Source organism: Prionailurus bengalensis, chromosome C1 (genome assembly GCF_016509475.1).
Source record: "Prionailurus bengalensis isolate Pbe53 chromosome C1, Fcat_Pben_1.1_paternal_pri, whole genome shotgun sequence".
Classification (NCBI taxonomy): domain Eukaryota; kingdom Metazoa; phylum Chordata; class Mammalia; order Carnivora; family Felidae; genus Prionailurus; species Prionailurus bengalensis.
This window is the reverse complement of record NC_057345.1, coordinates 192,811,944-192,832,617: the sequence shown is the minus strand read 5'-3', so window position 1 is coordinate 192,832,617 and position 20,674 is coordinate 192,811,944. Positions and strand designations below refer to the sequence as shown.

At 40.0% G+C, this 20,674-nt stretch overlaps 2 protein-coding genes and 2 non-coding genes across 6 annotated transcripts in view; 1 reads left to right on the top strand and 3 right to left on the bottom strand.

The window, feature by feature from the left end:
* Positions 1–1,254: 1,254 nt before the first annotated feature.
* Positions 1,255–4,167, bottom strand: EEF1B2 (eukaryotic translation elongation factor 1 beta 2). The gene is made up of 6 exons (XM_043577613.1): positions 3,750–4,167; positions 3,181–3,303; positions 2,413–2,539; positions 2,091–2,157; positions 1,561–1,686; positions 1,255–1,453 (listed from the first exon to the last, which is right to left on the bottom strand). The coding sequence occupies exons 1-6, from the start codon at positions 3,827–3,829 to the stop codon at positions 1,299–1,301; spliced, it is 678 nt and encodes a 225-aa protein (XP_043433548.1). The 5' UTR covers positions 3,830–4,167; the 3' UTR covers positions 1,255–1,298.
* LOC122482356 lies at positions 1,817–1,949 on the bottom strand. Its single transcript, XR_006297142.1, has one exon. It is a non-coding gene; the product is annotated as a small nucleolar RNA SNORA41 (small nucleolar RNA).
* LOC122482353 lies at positions 2,238–2,315 on the bottom strand. The gene has a single exon (XR_006297139.1). It is a non-coding gene; the product is annotated as a small nucleolar RNA SNORD51 (small nucleolar RNA).
* A 122-nt stretch (positions 4,168–4,289) lies between the features above and the next one.
* The window catches only part of NDUFS1 (NADH:ubiquinone oxidoreductase core subunit S1), a 31,397-nt gene continuing 15,012 nt past the window's right edge, over positions 4,290–20,674 (top strand). The window contains exons 1-13 of one of the 3 annotated variants that reach the window (XM_043577609.1): positions 4,290–4,504; positions 8,799–8,863; positions 9,388–9,479; positions 11,419–11,526; positions 12,225–12,301; positions 13,368–13,449; positions 13,541–13,671; positions 14,117–14,302; positions 16,149–16,283; positions 16,963–17,077; positions 18,329–18,474; positions 19,164–19,292; positions 20,253–20,382. In XM_043577609.1, coding sequence (XP_043433544.1) covers positions 8,803–8,863; positions 9,388–9,479; positions 11,419–11,526; positions 12,225–12,301; positions 13,368–13,449; positions 13,541–13,671; positions 14,117–14,302; positions 16,149–16,283; positions 16,963–17,077; positions 18,329–18,474; positions 19,164–19,292; positions 20,253–20,382 — 1,392 coding nt within the window. In that variant the 5' untranslated portion in view covers positions 4,290–4,504; positions 8,799–8,802. Of the gene's footprint in view, positions 4,663–8,798; positions 8,864–9,387; positions 9,480–11,418; positions 11,527–12,224; positions 12,302–13,367; positions 13,450–13,540; positions 13,672–14,116; positions 14,303–16,148; positions 16,284–16,962; positions 17,078–18,328; positions 18,475–19,163; positions 19,293–20,252; positions 20,383–20,674 lie in introns of all 3 variants that reach the window. The other 2 variants (XM_043577610.1, XM_043577611.1) reach the window with 2 other exon arrangements.

Sequence of the window (20,674 nt, the reverse complement as noted above, 5' to 3'; positions counted from 1 at the left end):
GAGCCCCACTGGGCTCTGTGCTTACAGCGGGGAGCCTGCTTGGGATTCTCGCTCTGATCCTTCTTTCAAAATAAAAAAACTGTACTGTAGTCAACATTCATTAATGATGGTGAAAGTCATCCTGCACAATAACCCTCCTCTCTCACCTCCCTCACACCAGCCATGAGAGTTTTCAAAGGTACATGCAAGTTCATTTTTCTTTATATTTTGTATTTTATTATTTTGTGTTAAATTACAGTACTGTAATCCTTTTTACATGAATGTTTCTGGGTTGTGGAATGAATCATCTGAGTTTCCAGTATTTCTTAAAGGGAAATTTGCTTTGATATACAAGTGCTTTGGATTGTAAACACATTTCCAGAATAAATTATGCTCGCAAACCAAGGTTTTACTATACTTCATCTGCAACTGAAGTCATTGGTCCATTTCAACACTTAATTTCCTTTTCTCCAGTGTTTCATTAAGTATTCCAGCAAACATTAAAATACCCCCAACATCCCCACTGAGGAAAACCAGCCTGGGTATTAACTTGGTTAACTCCCTGCAAAAGTACCCAAGGTCTGAACCATTATAAACCTGCAGGGCTAAAAATCTAGTAAAAAAATTATCTTTTTTTTTTAGCTTTAGGAAGTGCCTGCACACATGCACAAGCAGGGCAAATGGGCAGAAAATCTTTTTTAAACGTTTATTTTTGAGAGAGCATGGGGTGGGGGGACACAGAGAGAGGTAGACAGAGGATTCAAAGCAGGCTCTATGCTGAGAGCAGAGAGCCCTATTGGGGCTCAGTAACCATGAGATCACGACCTGAGTCGAAGTGAAGACACTTAACCAACTGAGCCACCCAGACAGAATCTTAAGCAGGCTTCATGCTCAGGGCAGAGCCCAACATGGAGCTCCAACCCACAACCCTGGGATCACAACCTGAGCTGAAATCAAGAGTTCGGCGCTCTACCAACTAAGCCACCCGGGCACCCCTCGTCAAATTTCTTAATCCAAAATTTCCACAAGTGAAGTTTATAGAGTTTCTTTTGAAAACAAGGCAAATATGAAACTTGCAATATTGTGGTCAAAGTGGTACCCTCGTGCATTGGGTCCAGAAACTATACTACGATCGAGTCCATTTCTACTAATTTGGGCTAAATATCTAACAATGCTGACCCAAATTTATATTTTTGAATTACACATCCATTGAGTTTCTTCCCTCAAAATGGGAAAAATATAAAAACCACCCCATGTAAGAGTCAGAGTCAACAGTTGTCTTCAAGCTTTTATTTAAGGGAAATTATCTACAACGAACGTTAGATCTTATTAAAAGCAGCCACGTCCATGGACTGCACATAGTCCTCAAAAGCAGTGATCCGCTCCTCCAGCATATCTGTTCCAACTTTATCATCTTCCACTACACACTGTATTTGAAGTTTTTTGATTCCATACCCCACTGGAACTAGTTTAGCTGAAAGAGCATCGAGAAAAAAACCTTAGGAAAGGCCTGTTCTTTGACAAAGGTGGTAATTATGCAAACTCCAGATGCTATTTTCAGAAAGTAAAGACTGAACTCACAAGAGCCCCAAACCAAGCCGTCTGCTTGAATGCTTCGGACGCACTCCTCTAGTTTTGCCATATCTGTCTCATCGTCCCAAGGTTTCACATCCAGTAAGATGGAAGACTTGGCAACAAGCGCAGGTTCTAAAAAGAGCACAAACAGCATTACTCAGACACTCAATTACGTTTTCTTCATTTTAGTCGAAGACATTTTTAAAATCGTCATCTGTTTTCCGGTGGGTCATCTCCTCAGCCCAACAAAACCACAGAAGTCATCTGTTTGTCACTCACATGCCCACTTTCTGTCGTGCTAAGAAAGAGGTATTTAATTGTGTGACAGTTTCTTTCCCACAGAGGAATGCCACAACTGCTACCATAAGAGCGGCTGCAGACCAGTAGCTGTGGAAGTTTTATGAAGAGCCACCTACACGGCTTTTAAAATACTGACCTATTCAACAAAGGAGGAAATTACTTTGGCGAGAAAGCTTCAAATGAAACTACTCACGTTATTATAAAATTAAAGCAGCACAAATTATAAAATGACCTACTTTTGGCTTTCTTTGACTCATATTGTGCAAGGCGTTCCTCTCTTAGCCGCTTTGCTTCTTCGCTTTCCTATGAAGAAAAAGTAAAATCATTTCACAAAGCTAGTTGTTCCTCAGCTCAAAAGCTAGTGGACCATCACAACAAAGACCAGTCTCATCAGAAAAAAGCAAATCCATCACGAGCTCAGCCGAAAGATGGTGATTTGGTTTTACTCATCATTTTTAAGTCAGGTAGGTAACAAAGCGGTGAAACCAGAATTGAAATCCAGGCAATTTCACCAGAGCCTACAACTAAGCTCAACATACGTATTCACGTATGTCATACCTCCTCATCATCAGAACCGAAGAGATCAATATCATCATCGTCTTTACTATCTGTTGCTCCACTTCCTGTGGTGTCTTCCACATTAGCAGGGCCATACTTGCCCAAAGCTTTCTTCACTCCTGGAAGGCTTGAAAAACATTTTTAAGTTCAATCACGATGAAATGGGTACGATGTTCTTTTTCAGACCATACGCCAGAACTTGTTTCCATCCCTATTTATCAACAGAACCCTTTTGTACTACGAATTTACCCCTAACCACTCCCAGATAAATACTTTTGCATCTTTACCTCCTCACCCAACAAACATTAGTAGCATGTGAGACGTTATTACATTCAATACTCACTAGGATTTACTCTTTCAGTATGAATATTTCAGTTTGAGATTTCATTAAGTATGCTCAGTTCCATTCTTAGTGAACTGGAGTCCACTTCCCCAAACTTCCACCCTTGTTGGCAGTTTCAGAAGAATGGCCAAGTACTGAATGAATGAGCCACCCTCTCACCCCAGAGGTGGGCCCCCCAGGTCAGGGTCGAGGCACATTGTCTGGGCAGTGTGGGGAAAAGTTGAACTGCTGTTGTCCATGTTCTACCTGTTCTGTGAAAAAACGGAGGACTTCAGTCTCTTGGCCTTCTCAAGTCACAAAGATACTTAGCTCACAATATCCCAACAAAACTAAAGTAGCCTGGGTCCCATTTGGTCAGGTGTTAAATCTTGGGTTTAAGTTTAGAAAGCATCCTGCTCTTCAGACAAATACCAAGATAATCTTACCTGGCCTTTTCCTTTTCGTACGACTTGATGTGATTATACCAACGTAGGGCATGATACAAGTCGGCAGGTGGGGGGCCGGAGACTGCTTCAAATACCGCCACGTCTGCTTGTGATGGCACATACCTGCCGCGGACGCAAAAATAATTACACTCGCCTTTAAAAGGAAAAAAAAAAAAAAACCACCAACGCCAGCAAATAAATGACAAACGCCACCCCTGTCTAACTTATTCCTGGGAACTGGCCCATTTGCTACCTGGCAACCTAAGCTGCCCGGCTTTTCAGTAAACTCGAGATCAGGGACCACGTGTTTGGTCCTCTGCGCTATCCCGAGAAATCCCTGCTACTTGGTGGACCTCAAAGATTGTAACCTCTAACCCAGACCTACAGGCTTACACTCGCTAACCGAGTAAAGCCGCGGGAAAACCCGGCTGAACCCCGTCAACGGAAAGAAAGCACACGTTTAATCCCTCACCCCTCGCAGGCCCGCTGCCTTTCCCCCAGCGGCGGCAGAGGCCGCGCCACGTGGCCCGACCGCAGGAGCCCGGCCCCAGCCCGAAGCCCGTCCTCACCCCTCGATGTAGCTCTTGTCCGCCAGGTAGTCGTTGAGCACTTGGAGGCCGGCGGGGGTTTTCAGGTCTCCAAAACCCATGGCGCCAGTGGATCGCGGAACGGGGCAGCAGCAGGGGGAAGAACGCGAGGGCGGGGAGCGAGCGCCTAGCGCTAAAAGGGAAAAGGGGCCGCCGAAGGCCGGAAAAGGCCTTATATAGAGACGTAGGCGTTTCCCTCTGCCGCACGGGGCCGAAGGTTAAAGGTCAAAGTACGTTAATCTCCTCATCCTCAACGTAAAACTGGGTGGCTCTGAATTGAACGGCCCACGTGTTATTCGCAGGCCTTTGTGTTTAGAAATAAACTGATACAAAAGGGTGTTTCTTAAATAAGTACCGCGCGGCCCCGGAACACTACAGGAACCGCCCCTTGAAGTGCCGGAAATGACCGAAAACGCCCGGCCTCAGGAGCCTGACTACTTCCGGCGGAACTGCGGTTCCAAGCTCTACCATCCCCACCCTGCCCCCGCCCCCGCCCCTTCCAACCGACTGGCCCTTCGCCCCGCCCCCTGGCCAGCTGACGGAAATTGCCGAAGTCAACCTGAGCGGGGGAAATTGTCGAATCTGGGGCTTCTAGTCCCTCCTGGCTTCCCGTTCTCCGGGCCCGGCGGGCGAGGTTAGCCGAGGCCGCCATATTGAATAAGCAAGCCGGTCTCTCTGAGGGGTTTGGTGCGGTGCAGACAGTTCCGCAGAGCGGCTTCGGCGGCTCCAGGGGGAAGGTGAGGTCGTGCTTGGGTGAGAAGGCTGAGGTGCCTCTTGCCACAGGAGTTGATTTCTTGACGAGACTGTTTCCTTTGGCCCAGGTGACTCATTCTACTCTTGTCCTTGACTGGGTGCCGCGTCCCACCCCGCCTCCGGCATCCCCGAGAGCCGGCAGGTGAGGGCTGTTAGCCATGGTCTCTGGTCTTTCGGAGCAGAAAGCTGGTGGAGGAGTAGGAAGCCCTGGGAGCGCTGGCCCGGAGACAGGCTTGTGGGTGACCTTCACTGTGCAAGGGAAATGCAGGTCATTCCCCTTTGTGGAGCCGAGGCCGTTTTGTTCCCGGGGGAGAGGATCTATGTACTTGACTTAGGCCCGCGGATTGAGCATTGCCCCCACCGAGTTCACACGCACTTGGTACAGTACGTTTGGCCGCTATTGCCTTAGCCACCATCCACTCCTCGGGGGGGTTTTGTTGTTTTTGCTTTTGTCCATTGAGTGCGTTGGGGAACATTTTTTATCCCTTTCCCTGGTGGGGAAACTGTAGGAAATATTTAAAAGCTTTGCCCCAGGTCGCATTGCGGATAACACAGCTTCGTTGCTTAAAAGTTCCTGGGATCTAACGCGGGTACCGGGAGACCGTGGACGCGCCCCAGCTCCGCTCGAGAACGAATAGAGGGCGTTGAAAATGTAACGTGAACCGTGTCTGCTGAATAAACTTCAAGTTGTTTCTTTACGGAATGTTCTTCTTTCCACCGAGTCGCGTGTGCATCGTTAAGCAGGGTGTTTGCTATAAGGCTGTCAGAGCACCTGCACTTTTTAATTCCAGGGAAGTGGAAGTTAAGTTTCGGCCAGAGATTAGACATAGAATTCATTTAGCAAATAGTTCTCGAACGTCTGCTATGAACTAGAACCGAGTCCACGAAGAATAAAATGGGTGATGGGACTAGGGACTAGTTGGGAAATTTAGGACAGGCTGATAAGGAAAGTCTCCCTGAAGAATGGCTTTTAAGCCCGAATTTGAAGGACAAGGAGAGGCCAGAAAGCTCTGAAGGAATGCGTTGAAGTCCGAGGCCACAGCCTGTGGGAAGACGGGAGAGGCTGTAGGAACAGTGTAGAAAGCAGGAGACCTGTTGGGGGGGCTTTTATAATAGTTCAGGCAAGACGATGGTGGCTTCCAATAGAGGGGTACCTTGGAGAGAGAGAAGTGCGTGGATGCAGGCTATATGGTAGGGAATATATTGTATTGTTCCTATGCTAAAATTGCCCAGTCTAGTTTTAGAAATGATTGGTCATTAACATTTTCCCATTTGGAGGCGATTATCTCCATTCCCACGCGGTAGATAAATACATGTAAAGTACAGATTAAAGTTTTGTGAAACTGTCTTTTGTTGGGGCTGTGCACCATTCCCTGCTGGATTTTCAAGAGACCACCTATTTCTGCTTGATTTCCTAGCTAAAGTGGGCAATACTTTTATATTGTATGGAGACAATAATAGTAAGAAAGTGTTGACGTTGTGTGAAATATTATTGATTTTCATTCTGTCACTACTCTTAATTCAGCAAATCCAGATTTACCTTTATATAGCAATAGATTTTAATAAGATAGAGTTTACTCATTTTGGAACTTGATAAGATTATTTGATGGTTATTTTTCAAGGGCTAGGTCTTCGGAAAAGGGAAATGACCAAATTGCACTATTCCTCTTCAAGGACCTTACAGTTTAGTAGGTACTAAAATCAGTTACTAACCTACAGTTTAGTAGGTGGAATAATAAAGTTATGTACACAATGTGTGCCTATGGTACAGAGAGGGAGTACCAAGGAAGAGGACTTTGAAACTGATCTTTACTGGCTATTTCTGTCTACGTTGAATTTAGCTCTAATTGACATTTACTGAACTCCTACTAATACCACATAATCTAAGAAGTATTGTTTGCTTCCTGATCTGTACATTAAGCAGAAACTCTGATTTATCAAAAATCACTCATTGGTATGTGGTAGCCTTCATGTCTGCAAATTCAGTATCACAAGTTCTGAATTAATGAATTTTATGAATTAACAAGTCTGAATTAGAAAGCTTGTTATACCTCTTCTATAATAGATATGTGAAACTTTATGCTTAAAACTTACGTATACATACTGTTTTCTACTCTCTTTACTTTTGAAAATCATTATGTTGATACTTTTTTTTTTTTTAAGTTTATTTTGAGAGAGAGGGTGTGTGTGCGTGGGGTGAGGGAGAGTGAGAGAGAGTCCCAAGCAGGCTCCATGCTGTCAGTGTAGCGCCCCAGGCAGGGCTGGATCTCATGAGCCATGAGGTCATGACCTGAGCGGAAATCAAGAGTCTGTCACTCAACTGTGCCACCCAGGTGCCCCTACATTGATACATTCTGATCACGTAATTTCCATTTTTAGAAGTTCCAAGTGAAAAATTATAATTTAGATGCTTAGCCCATTTGATCAAGTGAGTAGACAAAAAGTTCAGTTCCAAGCCCTTATGATCAAGTGAATGGATGAAAACTCTAAAGTTCGGTTAACATTCTGTTTGCTTATGTATGTCTTTAATTGGTGTTATTTATATAATTCATTCCTATTTCTTTCAGTAATTCAACAAAGATTTATTACGGGATACTGTCCTGTGTACTGTAGGATGTTTAGTAGTACCCTGGCCTCTACCCACTAGATGCTAGTAACTGCCCCCCCCCCCCCCCCCAGCTGTGACAACAGTGTGTACAGATGATGCCAAATGTTCCCTGGGAAGCAAAACTGTACCTGGTTGAGAATCACTGTTTTATTTATTTGTTTTTAAATTTTTATTTATTTTGAAAGACAGAGAGAGAGAAAGAGTGTGAGTCGGGGAGGAACAGAGAGGGAGAGGGAATCTCAAGCAGGCTCTGAGGTGTCAGCACAGAGCCCGATGCCCGGCTCGATCTCAAATGGTGAGATCATGACCTGAGTCAGAATCAAGCCTCAGATGCTCAACTGACTGAACCACCAAGGCGCTCCTATTTATTTATTTATTTTTAATTGTTTTTAACGTTTATTCATTTTTGAGAGACAGAGACAGCGTGAGTGGGGGAGGAGCAGAGAGAGAGGGAGACCCAGACTATGAAGCAGGCTCCAGGCTCTGAGCCAGCACAGAGCCTGACGCAGAGCTCGAACTCACAAGCCGTGAGATTGTGACCTGAGCCAAAGTCGGACTCTCAACTGACTGAGCCACCCAGGCGCCCCTTTATTTATTTATTTTTTAAAGTTTATTTATTTTGTGAGAGAGAAAGCACGAACAGAGGAGGGGCAGAGAGAGAGGGAGAGAGAATCCCAAGCAAGCCCCACCCTGTCAGCACAGAGCCCCACGCAGGTCTCAAACCCACAAACCATGAGGTCATGACCTGAGCCAAAACCAAGAGTCAGTTGCCCAACTGATTGAGCCACCCAGGCACCCTGAGAACCACTATTTTAGAGTTTACTGTGTATCAGCCTTGGAAATAGGCACGAAAGATACAAAGATTCAAGAAGTTCATTAATCCAATGAGGGTAGAACAGACCTATAATTGCAAATCTGTAAAATAATTGTACCAAGCCCAGAAAATAGCTCTCCAGATACTTAAAAGGCTTGGACTTCTGAGCCAGCTCAGAATCTCAGGAACATTTAGTAGATAACTGCTTAGAACATGGAAAGTTAGGGGCGCCTGGGTGGCCTAGTCGGTTGGGCGTCCGACTTTGGCTCAGGTCATGATCTCACGGTCCGTGAGTTCGAGCCCCGCGTCAGGCTCTGTGCTGACAACTCGGAGCCTGGAGCCTGCTTGGGATTCCGTGTCTCCCTCTCTCTCTGACTCTCCCCTGTTCATGCTCTGTCTCTCTTTGTCTCAAAAATAAATAAACATTAAAAAAAAAATTAAAAAAAAAAAGAACATGGAATGTTAGAATGAGTATTGGTACGAAATGAAGGCAGAAGGTCTTATTTACATAGTATTAATGATAAGCTCACTTATTCTTAAAATTTATATTACTGCATAGTAGTGTTTTACATTTGATTGTTTATACTTTAAAAACGACAAAACTGCCCTTTACGTAAATTTGATTACTAGCTGTTCCTTCTTAGCTCCTTGACATTGTACAAGTCAGTTAGTTACTCTCTCTCAGACTGAGTATTCTCATCTCTAGAATTTGAGGAAAAAATATCAGGACTTGTGAATGTTCAATGAAATAATGTGTGTAAAGTGCTATTAAACTTAAGAACCATTACCCAAAAGTTTGTAATTAGAGTTTTATTATTTCCTATGATAATATAACTATTCTTTGTTTTATTCTTAGCAATATGTTAAGGATACCTCTAAAAAGGGCCTTAGTAGGCCTTTCTAAGTCTCATAAAGGATGTGGTGAGTATTTTTTTTTTTGCATTTGTGGGTACTATTTTTGCATTTACTGTCTTTGTCAATTCATTGGTTTATGGAATGTTTCATAAAAGACCCTAAACATAATTTGTTTTAAATAAAATAGAAACAAATGACCCTAGTCAAATTGAGTAATTTTAAAAATATAACTTCAAACAGTTTATAGAAGTTGTCATGGAATAAAAAGTAGTAGGAACTATCAGTCCCAAAATGGAAAAAGCAGTCCTGCTTTTGAAAAGTAGTATTCCCATGAACATATTTTCCATGGTATTAAAAATTTTAAATTAACTACCATTAAAAGTGGGCAGCCATATTCTACCTTGGTATTCAGGTTTGGAAAAGTTTTTGTCTAATTCAGTATTCTAAAAGTTTGCATCTAGAGAAATAGAGGGGAATAGTGTAAAATGAGGAAAAATTTTAGACTTGTAGGTTAGAGTTAACCCATTATCCTTTGCTATAATAAATTCAACTCTTAATTTATTTCTCATCTCAATATTTTTGATGGTCAGTTCGAACAACTGCCACAGCAGCAAGCAACTTAATTGAAGTATTTGTCGACGGTCAGTCTGTCATGGTGGAACCAGGAACTACCGTACTCCAAGTAGGCATATGTTCCAATTCTTTGTTTTTGTATATGTTGTGGTTTTTTTGTATCAATTTATTTCTGTTACACTGTTTATTTACTTTAAAAAATTTTAAGATTCCTTGATAAATGCTCATAAAAGAACTATAGACAGTAAAATTATATGAAAGTAAACTGGATTTAAAATGTTGGCATTTCAAAGTGAGCTATCATTTATCTGTTTCTGACTTTCTTCAGTGAATTATGGCAGTTATTTTGTTTCACTTCTGCCTTCCCAGTATATACCCATTTAAAATTTGAAGTTACCAAAAATAAATTACAAGTTAATTTAGGTAAGTTTGGGGAAAAGATAATTTTTGTTAGTTGTGAACCTGCTTGATGCTTTTCATTTCATGTGATTTCTCTATTTTTAGTAATATTTTTTAAGAATGTGTCCTACAAAGCAGGTAAATGAATTCATGCATTAAATATATAATTCCTCTAGATTCCTTCAGAACTAACAAAATTGGTCTTGAAGAAGTGATACTTCATTCTGTCTGCAAGTTACCAAGAACTAAATGCTCTTTATTCATTTAGCAGTTATTTTTAGACTATCTGCCAGGCATAGACCTGTAAACAATAAATACATAACAGTATATGTTCGAGGTACAGTGGAGAGCATTTTTGCCAGGTATATAGGAAGTGATAGAAAGAGATGTTAGGGGGGCGCCTGGGTGGCTCAGTCGGTTGAGCGTCCGACTTCAGCTCATGTCACGATCTCGCGGTCCGTGAGTTCGAGCCCCGCGTCGGGCTCTGGGCTGATGGCTCAGAGCCTGGAGCCTGCTTCCATTCTGTGTCTCCCCCCTCTCTATGCCCCTCCCCCGTTCATGCTCTGTCTCTCTCTGTCTCAAAAATAAATAAAACGTTAAAAAAATTTAAAAAAAAAAAAAAAAGAAAGAGATGTTAGGGATATCTCAGGTGGTCCCTCAGGAGATTTGTAAAGGATAAGTGTTTATATTTGGACAAAGAAGCTTTAAATAGTTTGCTATTGTTAGAACATAAGGTATATATAGAAGATAAGAAAACAAGAAATCAAATTACTATAATAGATTCAGTAATGTAAGAAGATATATGTCATACTAAAGAGCTTATAGTTTGACTTATCAGTAGTTTTCATGGCAGTTAAGCTGTATCGCAGTGACCATAGAGGATGTTAGTTTGGAGAATAACAAGACTGGTGTGAGACACAAGGGAAGAGTATCTTGCATTAGTAGAACTGAAAATTAAAGGCCTAAAATAGATAGTGGCAATGGGAATGAAAATAAAAGAATAGATTCAGTGAGAGTGAGTTGATAGGCCTTTAGGCACAATGAAAAGCAGGAAAAACTTTTGTGGTTTCTGGCTTTGTTAACTTATTTGGAGATGTATCATAGGGGACACAAATAGATTGAATTTTAGCTGTCCATAGAGCGTATCCATGCACAGAACTATTTAAGTCTAAAACTTGGAGAAGTGGTGAACTGTCAGGGCTCCAGATGAGGGTTTGGGTATAATTTGAAATGTGAACCAGTATGAAGGTTGGGACAAGATCTTGCTTATTACTCTACCCACTGCATCTAGTACATGGGAAGTCCATGTATGAAACCATGGGGACAGAGTTTGAAGGGGTGTCTTTATGGACAATGGTTCAGAGTGGAAATGAGGAGTCAGACCTTCAGCACAATCTGAGGTTCATTTATTCAGTTTCTTCCATAAGGTATAGGCATGCTGAGACCTTAGAGCAGGCTTGAGAGCAGACAGGAGCAGGAGTCAAGAGCAAAGAAAGAGGGAAATCTCTTTAGGGATGAAGAATAAAAGTATAGATGTTTATAGATAGGAGTAATAAGGCAGGTGGTATAGCCTTTCTTTTTCTGTTTTAGGCAAAGCAAGGATGAGGTCAGATTGTTCTAATGCAGGAATTTTTTACTTTGTCTTCTAGGCTTGTGAGAAGGTTGGCATGCAGATCCCTCGATTCTGTTATCATGAAAGATTGTCTGTTGCTGGAAACTGTAGGATGTGCCTTGTTGAAATTGAGAAAGCTCCTAAGGTACTTGATACCTAAAATTCCACACCATGCTGTAGAAGGTAGAAAACTTTAATCTTGCAGCGAATTTTACTTAGAATCATTGTTGTAGTGGAGAAACCTAGCCCTGTTTAATTGTATCTGTAAATTTATTATTTTGTGCAGTTGAGTCTGTTCATTTCAAAACTGGAAATGCATTGATGAAAGTGCTTTATAAATGCAAGCCCTATATAATTACAACAGATTGAGAAATTAAAGGTGACTTCTTACAGCTGGCAGTAGTATTTCCAAATGGCTGTGTGACAACTAGGATGTGGAATTGCCAGGCAGTACATTGGAAGGGCTCATGCCGGGCCATTTTCACTAGAGAAAGGGATTACAGTGAAGACGTTCACTTTCTGTTTAATTTCATTTTGTCTTCTAAGTTTTAATTCAGTAGTACCTGCTAATCAAAACACAGTTATTTGATGTTCTGTTTCAGAGTCTCTATATAGAGTTGCATTGACTAGGAGGATAGAATTTAGAAGTACAAGATCTTATTTTTTTTTCACAGAGAAATGTGAAGTGTCAGATTATCGTATCGTAACTATGAAAAGTAAAAAAATGAATCTTCAAAGATACTGGGCTTATTTTCAAATGTATAGCTGAATGTTTTATATGTTGGGTTGCTTATAATTACAACTAAATACAAATACTTAGACATTTTTCCATTGAAATTCCAGGTTGTGGCGGCTTGTGCCATGCCAGTAATGAAAGGTTGGAATATCCTGACAAACTCAGAGAAATCTAAGAAAGCAAGGTACTTTCATGTTATTTAGCATAGTAACTTTTCTTAGAGAAGAAAATTGTTCATTTCAGTATTTAGACCTTCCCATAGATGGGAAATTCAATAGCAAGTTTTGAAAAAGTTGGTATGTTTGACTTCTAGGAGCAGTGGAATTAAGTACATGTTGAGGAGGTGAAGTCAGGTGTTTATGGTTTTGAGCATTAAAAGCTCTTATTTAGGGGAAAGAAAAAAAAAGCTTTTATTTAGGAGCACCTGGGTGGCTCTGTCGGTTAGGTGTCTGACTTTTGGTTTCAGCTCAGGTCATTATCTCACAGTTCATGAGATTGAGCCCTGTGTTGGGCTCTGCACTGGCAGCGCAAGAGCCTGCTTGGGATTCTCCCTGTCTGTCTCTGCCCCTCCCCTGCTTGTGCTGTCTCTCAAAATAAATAAACTTGAAAAAGAATCTCTTATATAGTAACCTGTTCAACTTATGATGAATAGTGAGTCTGGGGCTTATTGAACTGAGATTATTGTAGTGAAGTATTACTGTTACTATATAGGCATTGATTATATTTGTTTTTGCTGTGCATTTGTGTGGGTGTTTTGTTTTTTCTTAATTTTTTTTTAAGTTTATTTTTGAGAGAGACAGAGTGTGAGCAGGGGAGGGGCAGAGAGAGAAGGAGACACAGAATCCGAAGCAGGCTTCAGGCTCTGAGCTGTCAGCACAGCCCAAGACAGGGCTTGAGCCCACAGACTGCGAGATCATGACCTAAACCGAAGTTGGATGCCTGATTGACTAAGCCATCTAGGCACTCTGTTTTGTTTTGAATTAATGTTTTCTGAAGACTATTTAGTGACTTTGGGTAATTTTGTGTTTTTAAAAGTCATAATTTTCTAGATTCTTTAATGATATTTTATTCCTGGACTTCTATAAGCATTTTTTAGACTGTGTGTCTAATACTAGAATGATGGTTGCATTGGCATTTTGATAATAAATGTAAAGTTAATACTATATGAAAAAGTACATCCCTGAAGGTTAGATAGCCATTTTGAGTGCCAAAAATTTATATCATTTTGTGTACTACAACTTTTCATACAGAGAAGGTGTGATGGAGTTCTTGTTAGCAAATCACCCACTGGACTGTCCTATTTGTGACCAGGGAGGTGAATGTGATCTGCAGGTATGTTGTCAAACTTCATAAATCTTTTTGATTATCTCAGGTTTTAATTTCATTAGCAGCATTATGTTAACTCTCTCCTAATCTACTAAAGGACCAGTCCATGATGTTTGGAAATGATAGGAGCAGATTTTTAGATGGGAAACGTGCTGTGGAGGACAAGAATATTGGGCCATTGGTAAAGACTATCATGACTAGATGTATACAGTGTACTCGCTGCATCAGGTAATGTTTTTCCTTCTCTCTTCTGCAATATCATTCAGATACTTAATAGGCACAAAATTTGGTGGAATAACAATACTAGAAAAAAAAGGCAACTTTTTTTTTGGTAGGAGAAGAGGGATGTTTTTAATATTTTCTGCATAAGCCAATAAAATGAATCGTTCACTTTCAGTGAATATCAACTTCTGTGGAATTTACAAATAAAAATATACAAGCATTAACTCCTTGATAACTTGCTGAGCTATACCTATGATTCATGCAGTTTGTGTTATGCTGTGATTAAATTACATGCAAGCATTGAACAATTTTTTATTCAAGGACTTTTCTCACCATTGAAAATAAACTCGTGTCTTTTTGGTGTTTTGAAAATCATTATCTCACTGTGATCATAGGAAAGGAGATAATTTTGCTGGATTTTACCATTTGATGGTATATTTTTATCCTGCAGGTTTGCAAGTGAGATTGCAGGAGTAGATGATTTGGGAACAACAGGCAGAGGAAATGATATGCAAGTTGGCACGTACATTGAAAAGATGTTCATGTCTGAACTGTCTGGAAATATCATTGATATCTGCCCTGTAGGTGCCCTGACTTCGAAGCCCTATGCTTTTACTGCCCGCCCTTGGGAAACAAGGTATTCAGTGTTGTAATTTTTGACAATTTGTTTTTTATCCTTTAATTGGCTAGTATTCAAAAAAATTTAAGATTCATTTTCTTCCTGTATTCTAATTGTTTTGGTCTGCTAAGGTTTTATGTATTTGCTTTAAGTAAAACCCTCTTAATGGAAAGTAAGTAGATAGATTAAAGGATAGGATGATCTGGCAAATTAATTATAGTTTTCTTGGAGATTGATTCCAAAGTACTTAACCACATAATTATTTTATTCACTTGTTCTTCCAAAGAGTAAAATTGTCTTGATGTTTTAAAATTTATAGTCTCTTCTCACTGTATATTGTTTTCAGACATGTGGCTATATCATCCTTTATTTAATCAGTTCCTATTATTAGACATTTTAGTTTGTTTCTTTTTTTTTTTTTAATTTTTTTTAACGTTTATTTATTTTGAGTTTTAGTTTAGTATTTATTTTTTTTTTAACGTTTATTTATTTTGGGGACAGAGAGAGACAGAGCATGAATGGGGGAGGGGCAGAGAGAGAGGGAGACACAGAATCGGAAGCAGGCTCCAGGCTCTGAGCCATCAGCCCAGAGCCTGACGCGGGGCTCGAACTCACGGACCGTGAGGTCGTGACCTGGGTGAAGTCGGACGCTTAACCGACTGAGCCACCCAGGCGCCCCTAGTTTGTTTCTATATAGTTGTAAATCTATGATAAAAATTGTTATTCGTAAATTTTCGCGTATATCTCTGATTCTTCTGACTAAACTGGGAAATGGAGTAGGTAGTTGCAACAAATTTGGGTATTTTTAAGGTTCTAAAGCCTATCATTAAATTGCCCCCCATATTTAGACTTCCACTAGAATATGTGGGAGTATCTCAAAATTCTGTGTTTTAAGCCATGTATTTTATGTATATAAAAAGATTGGGGGGATGGGGCACAGTACATAGGTGAAATGTTCAAGTAGAGGTTTTTCTCTTTTGCTTCCTGAAACTCCCATAATGCATGCAGAAAAGAAACTTCCATCTCCACAGCCTCCCTGAGCCTGGCAGAGCCTCCTGTTCAGGTGGTAGGAAGGGGATGAGAACAGGCCCCAAGACACACCACCGCTGATTTCTATGCTTCTTGCTTGAAGTTCAGTAGTTTTGCCCCACATAAAAGCTTCTCATGATGGTGTTTGCCTTTGGAAGATTTCCAAAGTGCTGAATTGGTTGTTTTTTGTTAATTTTGTCCAGCTTTATTTTTGCTTTTTGTGGGGAGGATTTATCAGACTTTTTAATTGGCCATACCCAAAAATCTTACTCTCTTGCTATTTATCTTGATAATCAGATTTGGCCATTTGGAGCCTTTACCATTGGCTTTTGTATTATTTAACAGTTCCTATTTTTATTTATTCATTTATTTGTTCTTTTAAAGTTTATTTTTGTGAGAGAGAGAGAGCGCGCATGCATGCAAGCGCAAGTGGGGGAGGGGCAGAGAGAGGGAGATGGAGAATCCCAAGCAGCCTTCACGCTGACAGCCCGGATTAAGAAATTTTGTCAGTGCGGAGCCCAACACGGAGCTCAAACTCACGAACCATGAGATCATGACCTGAGCCGAAATCAAGAGTCAGACTCTTAACTGACTGAGGCACCCAGGCGCCCCTAGATAACAATTATTAAAGCTTTATTTTTACAGTAGGAATTAATGTGACGTATTCAAGTACGAGGGTATTTTTTTTTATTGCAGTTTCTCTGAGTCCCATTAACTTTAGAAATTCAGAAAGGAAAGTCATCGTAAAATTTTTTGTTTTTGGGAAACCAGGTAACAGAAACTTTGTCCTTATTGCCAAAATAAATGTGGTAAACATAGGTGTTTATTTTCTCAGAAAGACGGAATCCATTGATGTAATGGATGCAGTTGGAAGTAATATTGTGGTAAGCACAAGAACTGGAGAGGTGATGCGGATTTTGCCAAGGATGCATGAGGACATCAATGAAGAGTGGATCTCTGATAAAACCAGGTATGTGCTACTACATTGTTTTCCTTCACTTTTGCAGTTGATTTAAACTAAATTTTATAGTCACTTTAATTTTAAGGGACTGTCTTTATCCTTGTAAATTAGTTAATCTAGATTATTTGTATAGAGAACTGGACAAAACTAATGTTGATAGTCCTAGGTATATCAATGGCTTTCTTACTAAGTTTGACAAATACCATTTTCCTCCCAGTTGGAAAAATTGAAGGGGATTAATATATTTAATCTATTCCAGTTTGTTCATTGGAGAAAAGAAGCTAAATATAAGTTAGAGCTTGCACGTGATAATTTTGATAAAATATCTGGAGGTATTCAAGTTTTATAAGTAAAAGTGATTTGAGAAAAAAAAGAAAAAGTGATTCAATGATTGGCTTCTTTAGCTGTCAGATTTTTATGTGTTACAATTTCAAGAGTATTCAGGTAGCTGAAAACAAATCATAAGAACCCAAACTTTTTAGATGTTTTAGTTTCAGATGGTGTTCATAAAATAATTTATTAGTTCATCCTTCAAAAGACCTGAAGTAATTATTTGTATTCAGGTATTTATTCTGTTTGACACTTTAACCAGTACTGTATTTAAATAACATTTCTTTTATATTTTAAACTTGAAAACTATAGTTGCCTCTAGCAAGATTCCGTAAATGGTGTATTTTCTGTTACCTAGATTTGCCTATGATGGGCTAAAACGTCAAAGACTAACCGAGCCAATGGTCAGAAACGAAAAGGGGCTTTTAACCTACACTTCCTGGGAAGATGCACTCTCTCGTGTAGCTGGAATGGTAAAAAATTGAAATATAGAATAAATAGTATTTGTAATTTTTAAGGGACATCTTTGTAACAAAGAGGGGTCATGTATGTCTCTTCACTTCTTTTGTTTTACCAAGATTGCCTTCCATTTAATGAGCATTTATTAAGAACCATATGCCAGAGGGGCGCCTGGGTGGCTCAGTCTTTATTGAGCATCCAACTCTTGATTGTGGCTCAGGTCATGATCCCAGGGTTGTGGGATCGAGCCCCACTTCCGGCTCTGCTCTGAATGTAGAGCCTACTTAAGGTTCTCTGTCTCTTTCCCTCTGCCCCTTTCTCCCCTACTTGTGCTCACTTGCTCTCTCTTCTCTAAAATCAAAAAACAGGGGCGCCTGGGTGGCGCAGTCGGTTAAGCATCCGACTTCAGCCAGGTCACGATCTCGCGGTCCGGGAGTTCAAGCCCCGTGTCAGGCTCTGGGCTGATGGCTCGGAGCCTGGAGCCTGTTTCCGATTCTGTGTCTCCCTCTCTCTCTGCCCCTCCCCCGTTCACGCTCTGTCTCTCTCTGTCCCAAAAATAAATAAACGTTGAAAAAAAATTTTTTTTTTAAATAAAAAATAAAAAAAAAAAATAAAATCAAAAAACAAAAAATGCAACAAAACAAATAAAAGAACCAAATACCAGATATGCTGGAAGTAGGGCTATAGAGACCACTAATATATGGTCCCCACTTCCCACAATTTTGTAGTCGGGAAAGATGCAGAGTCAGTCAGGTATCATGTGCTGCTGCAGTTAGTTGTGCAGGAAATCATGTCTGAGAGAGCCTGTGGGAGGGGTGCCTTACCACGACCAGCGTATCAAGGATGCCTTCCTACGTGAGGTGACTTAGGCAAAATCTAAGAATGAATGCAAACTTGCCAGAGCAAAAATGGAGAGAATGGCTTTCTAGCCAGAGACAAAGGCAACATACACAAAGGACTTGAGGGAACGGTGGATACTTCAGAAGAAATTGTATTTAGCTGTAATTCCTCACTCTTCATTCTCCAAACTTCATTATGAGACCTCTTTGTTTCTAATATAAAACAGCTTCCCTCCAAGCTGGTGGTATTATTAGCCTCATCTACACCTTTGCTTCTCACTTTTATATTAATAATTAGTGTAAACCTTTTAAGTCAAAAGTTCATTGCTTTTTTTTATACTTACAAATAACTATTGCTTTGTGTTCTGAGCAGTGGTCTTTGCCGAACGGAGGTGTTTTGGTGATACCCTTTTCATCCATTTCTAGTTGCAGAGTGTTCAAGGCAAGGATGTGGCAGCAATTGCAGGTGGCTTGGTGGATGCTGAAGCCCTGGTAGCTCTCAAAGATTTGCTTAATAGAGTGGACTCTGACACCTTGTGCACTGAAGAGGTCTTCCCCACTGCAGGAGCTGGGTGAGCAGTATGAATCTAGCATCTAGGCTTGCTTTGTTGTTGTTGTTGTTGTTGTTGTTGTTGTGACAAGCTGTGTATAAATCAGTACATCTGGGCGCCTGCCTGGCTGGCTCAGTTGGTAGAGCAAGTGATTTTTTTTTTCCTGATTTTTTTTTTTTTAAGTTTATTTACTTAAAGGGAAAGTGCAAGTCAGGGAGGATCAGAGAGAGAGGAAGAGAGAATCCCAAGCAGGCTCTGCGCCATAAGTCTAGAGCCTGATACGGGCCTCGAACCCATGAATTCTGAAACCGTGACCAGAGCTGAAGTCAGATGCTCAACTGACTGAGCCACCCAGGTGCCCTACAGGTGACTCTTCATCTTGGGGTTCTGAGTTCAAGCCCACATTGGTGGTAGAGTTTACTTAAAAAGATAAATTTAAAAAAGAGAAAATACACCTATGGCTGATATGTGACCGCTTGGATTCTCCATCATACCCACCAATTTGTTTTCACATATATAGGCCAAAGTCAAGCCAGGAACTATTAGAGAATCCAGTTATCAATACTAAGTATCTGAAACTTTGATGTAATTTAGAAATACTTCCTAAGAATTTTTTTGTCTGGGAATACCTTGGGTTTGTGGACTTGAGAATGTTGCGTGGATTGTCATTGTGTATTAGTAAACCTGCATTTTTAATTTTGTATTTCTAGCACAGATTTGCGTTCTAATTATCTTCTTAATACTACAATTGCTGGTGTGGAAGAGGCAGATGTTCTCCTTCTGGTTGGTACAAATCCGCGTTTTGAGGCACCACTGTTTAATGCTAGAATTCGAAAGAGGTTAGTAATATTCAGGGTTTAAAAACTGGTTATATAATAATTTGTTTTACATCTGAAAAATGACTACTTAGCTGATTCCTAATAGTGTTAGTCGGAATGAGACTCCAGAAGATAATTGGAGGGCTGCTTCTAATCAGTCCATTCCTTCCCTCTTCTCCTGCTGATCGTTTTACTTTATCTTCTCATTTTGAAATAATTCAAGATGCACCAATTTTTCCATAATTTCTTTTATAATTTTTTCTAATGATTTTTTTTTTACCTGCCCAGGATCCAGTTTCAAGTCACACATTGCAATTAGTGTCATGACTCTCTCCAGGGTTTTTTTTTTGTTTTTTTTTTTTACATTTTTTTGAAGAGCAAAGCCAGGTATTTTGTAGAATACCTCCATCTTTTCATATTTTAGAGATTTATAAATAGGTTGGTATAATTTGTCTATAATGTGATACTGTTGAGAGTGATAGGGGGAATTAATTACTCCAGGGTAACAGATGAAAACCAGCACTGTCTCAGACAAACAATATGTGGTCACTGCATTTGTAACTATTTTTAGAAGAACTGGTTCTATACTTGCCTATCAAAGAGAATAAATATGAATGATATAGTTTATTTTCATGAACTATATTAAAGTGGCCTTAATGGATAATTAGGAGATGACTGGCTCTGCTGTGATAAGGCAAAATAAAAATTATAAATCATTTATTCTAAAATTAAAAGTTTTATTTATAGGTTGCATAGGGTTCCTAACAGCAAATTAATTCACTGACTTATCTTGGTGTGTATTCTTACAGCATTATTATTTTGAAAGGTATACAATAAGTTGTATCTGTTAAGGTTAAGTGTGCTGTGAGTGTTTTTGTGTTTTTAACATTTGTAACATAAATGTAGACCCTAGCATTGATGAGACTGATGACTATTCTGAATTAGTAATTTAGCTCTAAAAGTTTGTCATTTTTATTTCAGCTGGCTTCATAATGACTTAAAAGTGGCCCTTATTGGCAGCCCAGTGGATCTCACTTACAGATATGACCATCTGGGAGATTCCCCCAAAATTCTTCAGGAGATTGCTTTGGGTAACCATCCATTCAGCCAGGTGCTCTCAAGTTATATGTACCTACCTTTGTTAATTTTTAAGCATTTTTAGTTTAAAAAGTTACTGTTTTATAAGAGTGATATGTAATTACTGTTAAAAATTACACCAGTACAGAAAAGAAAATGGAAGAAAGTAAAGTATTACCCCAAATTCCACCAACCCAAACAAGCATTGATGAACCATCATAGTCATCTCTATTCATGTATAGAGCAAGATGGATGGATAGGCAAACAAAGATGAGATCGTGTTATACATGCTGTTTTTATGTACCATGGTTTAATTTTACTTGAAA

Excerpts from the sequence above, each read along its gene's own strand:
- EEF1B2 (XM_043577613.1), bottom strand. The coding sequence starts at position 3,829 with ATGGGTTTTGGAGACCTGAAAACCCCCGCCGGCCTCCAAGTGCTCAAC. Across the intron at positions 2,158-2,412 it reads TCGGTTCTGATGATGAGGAG|GAAAGCGAAGAAGCAAAGCG; the intron begins GTATGACATACG and ends TTTTCTTCATAG. Across the intron at positions 1,687-2,090 it reads TGAGTCAAAGAAAGCCAAAA|AACCTGCGCTTGTTGCCAAG; the intron begins GTAGGTCATTTT and ends TGCTCTTTTTAG.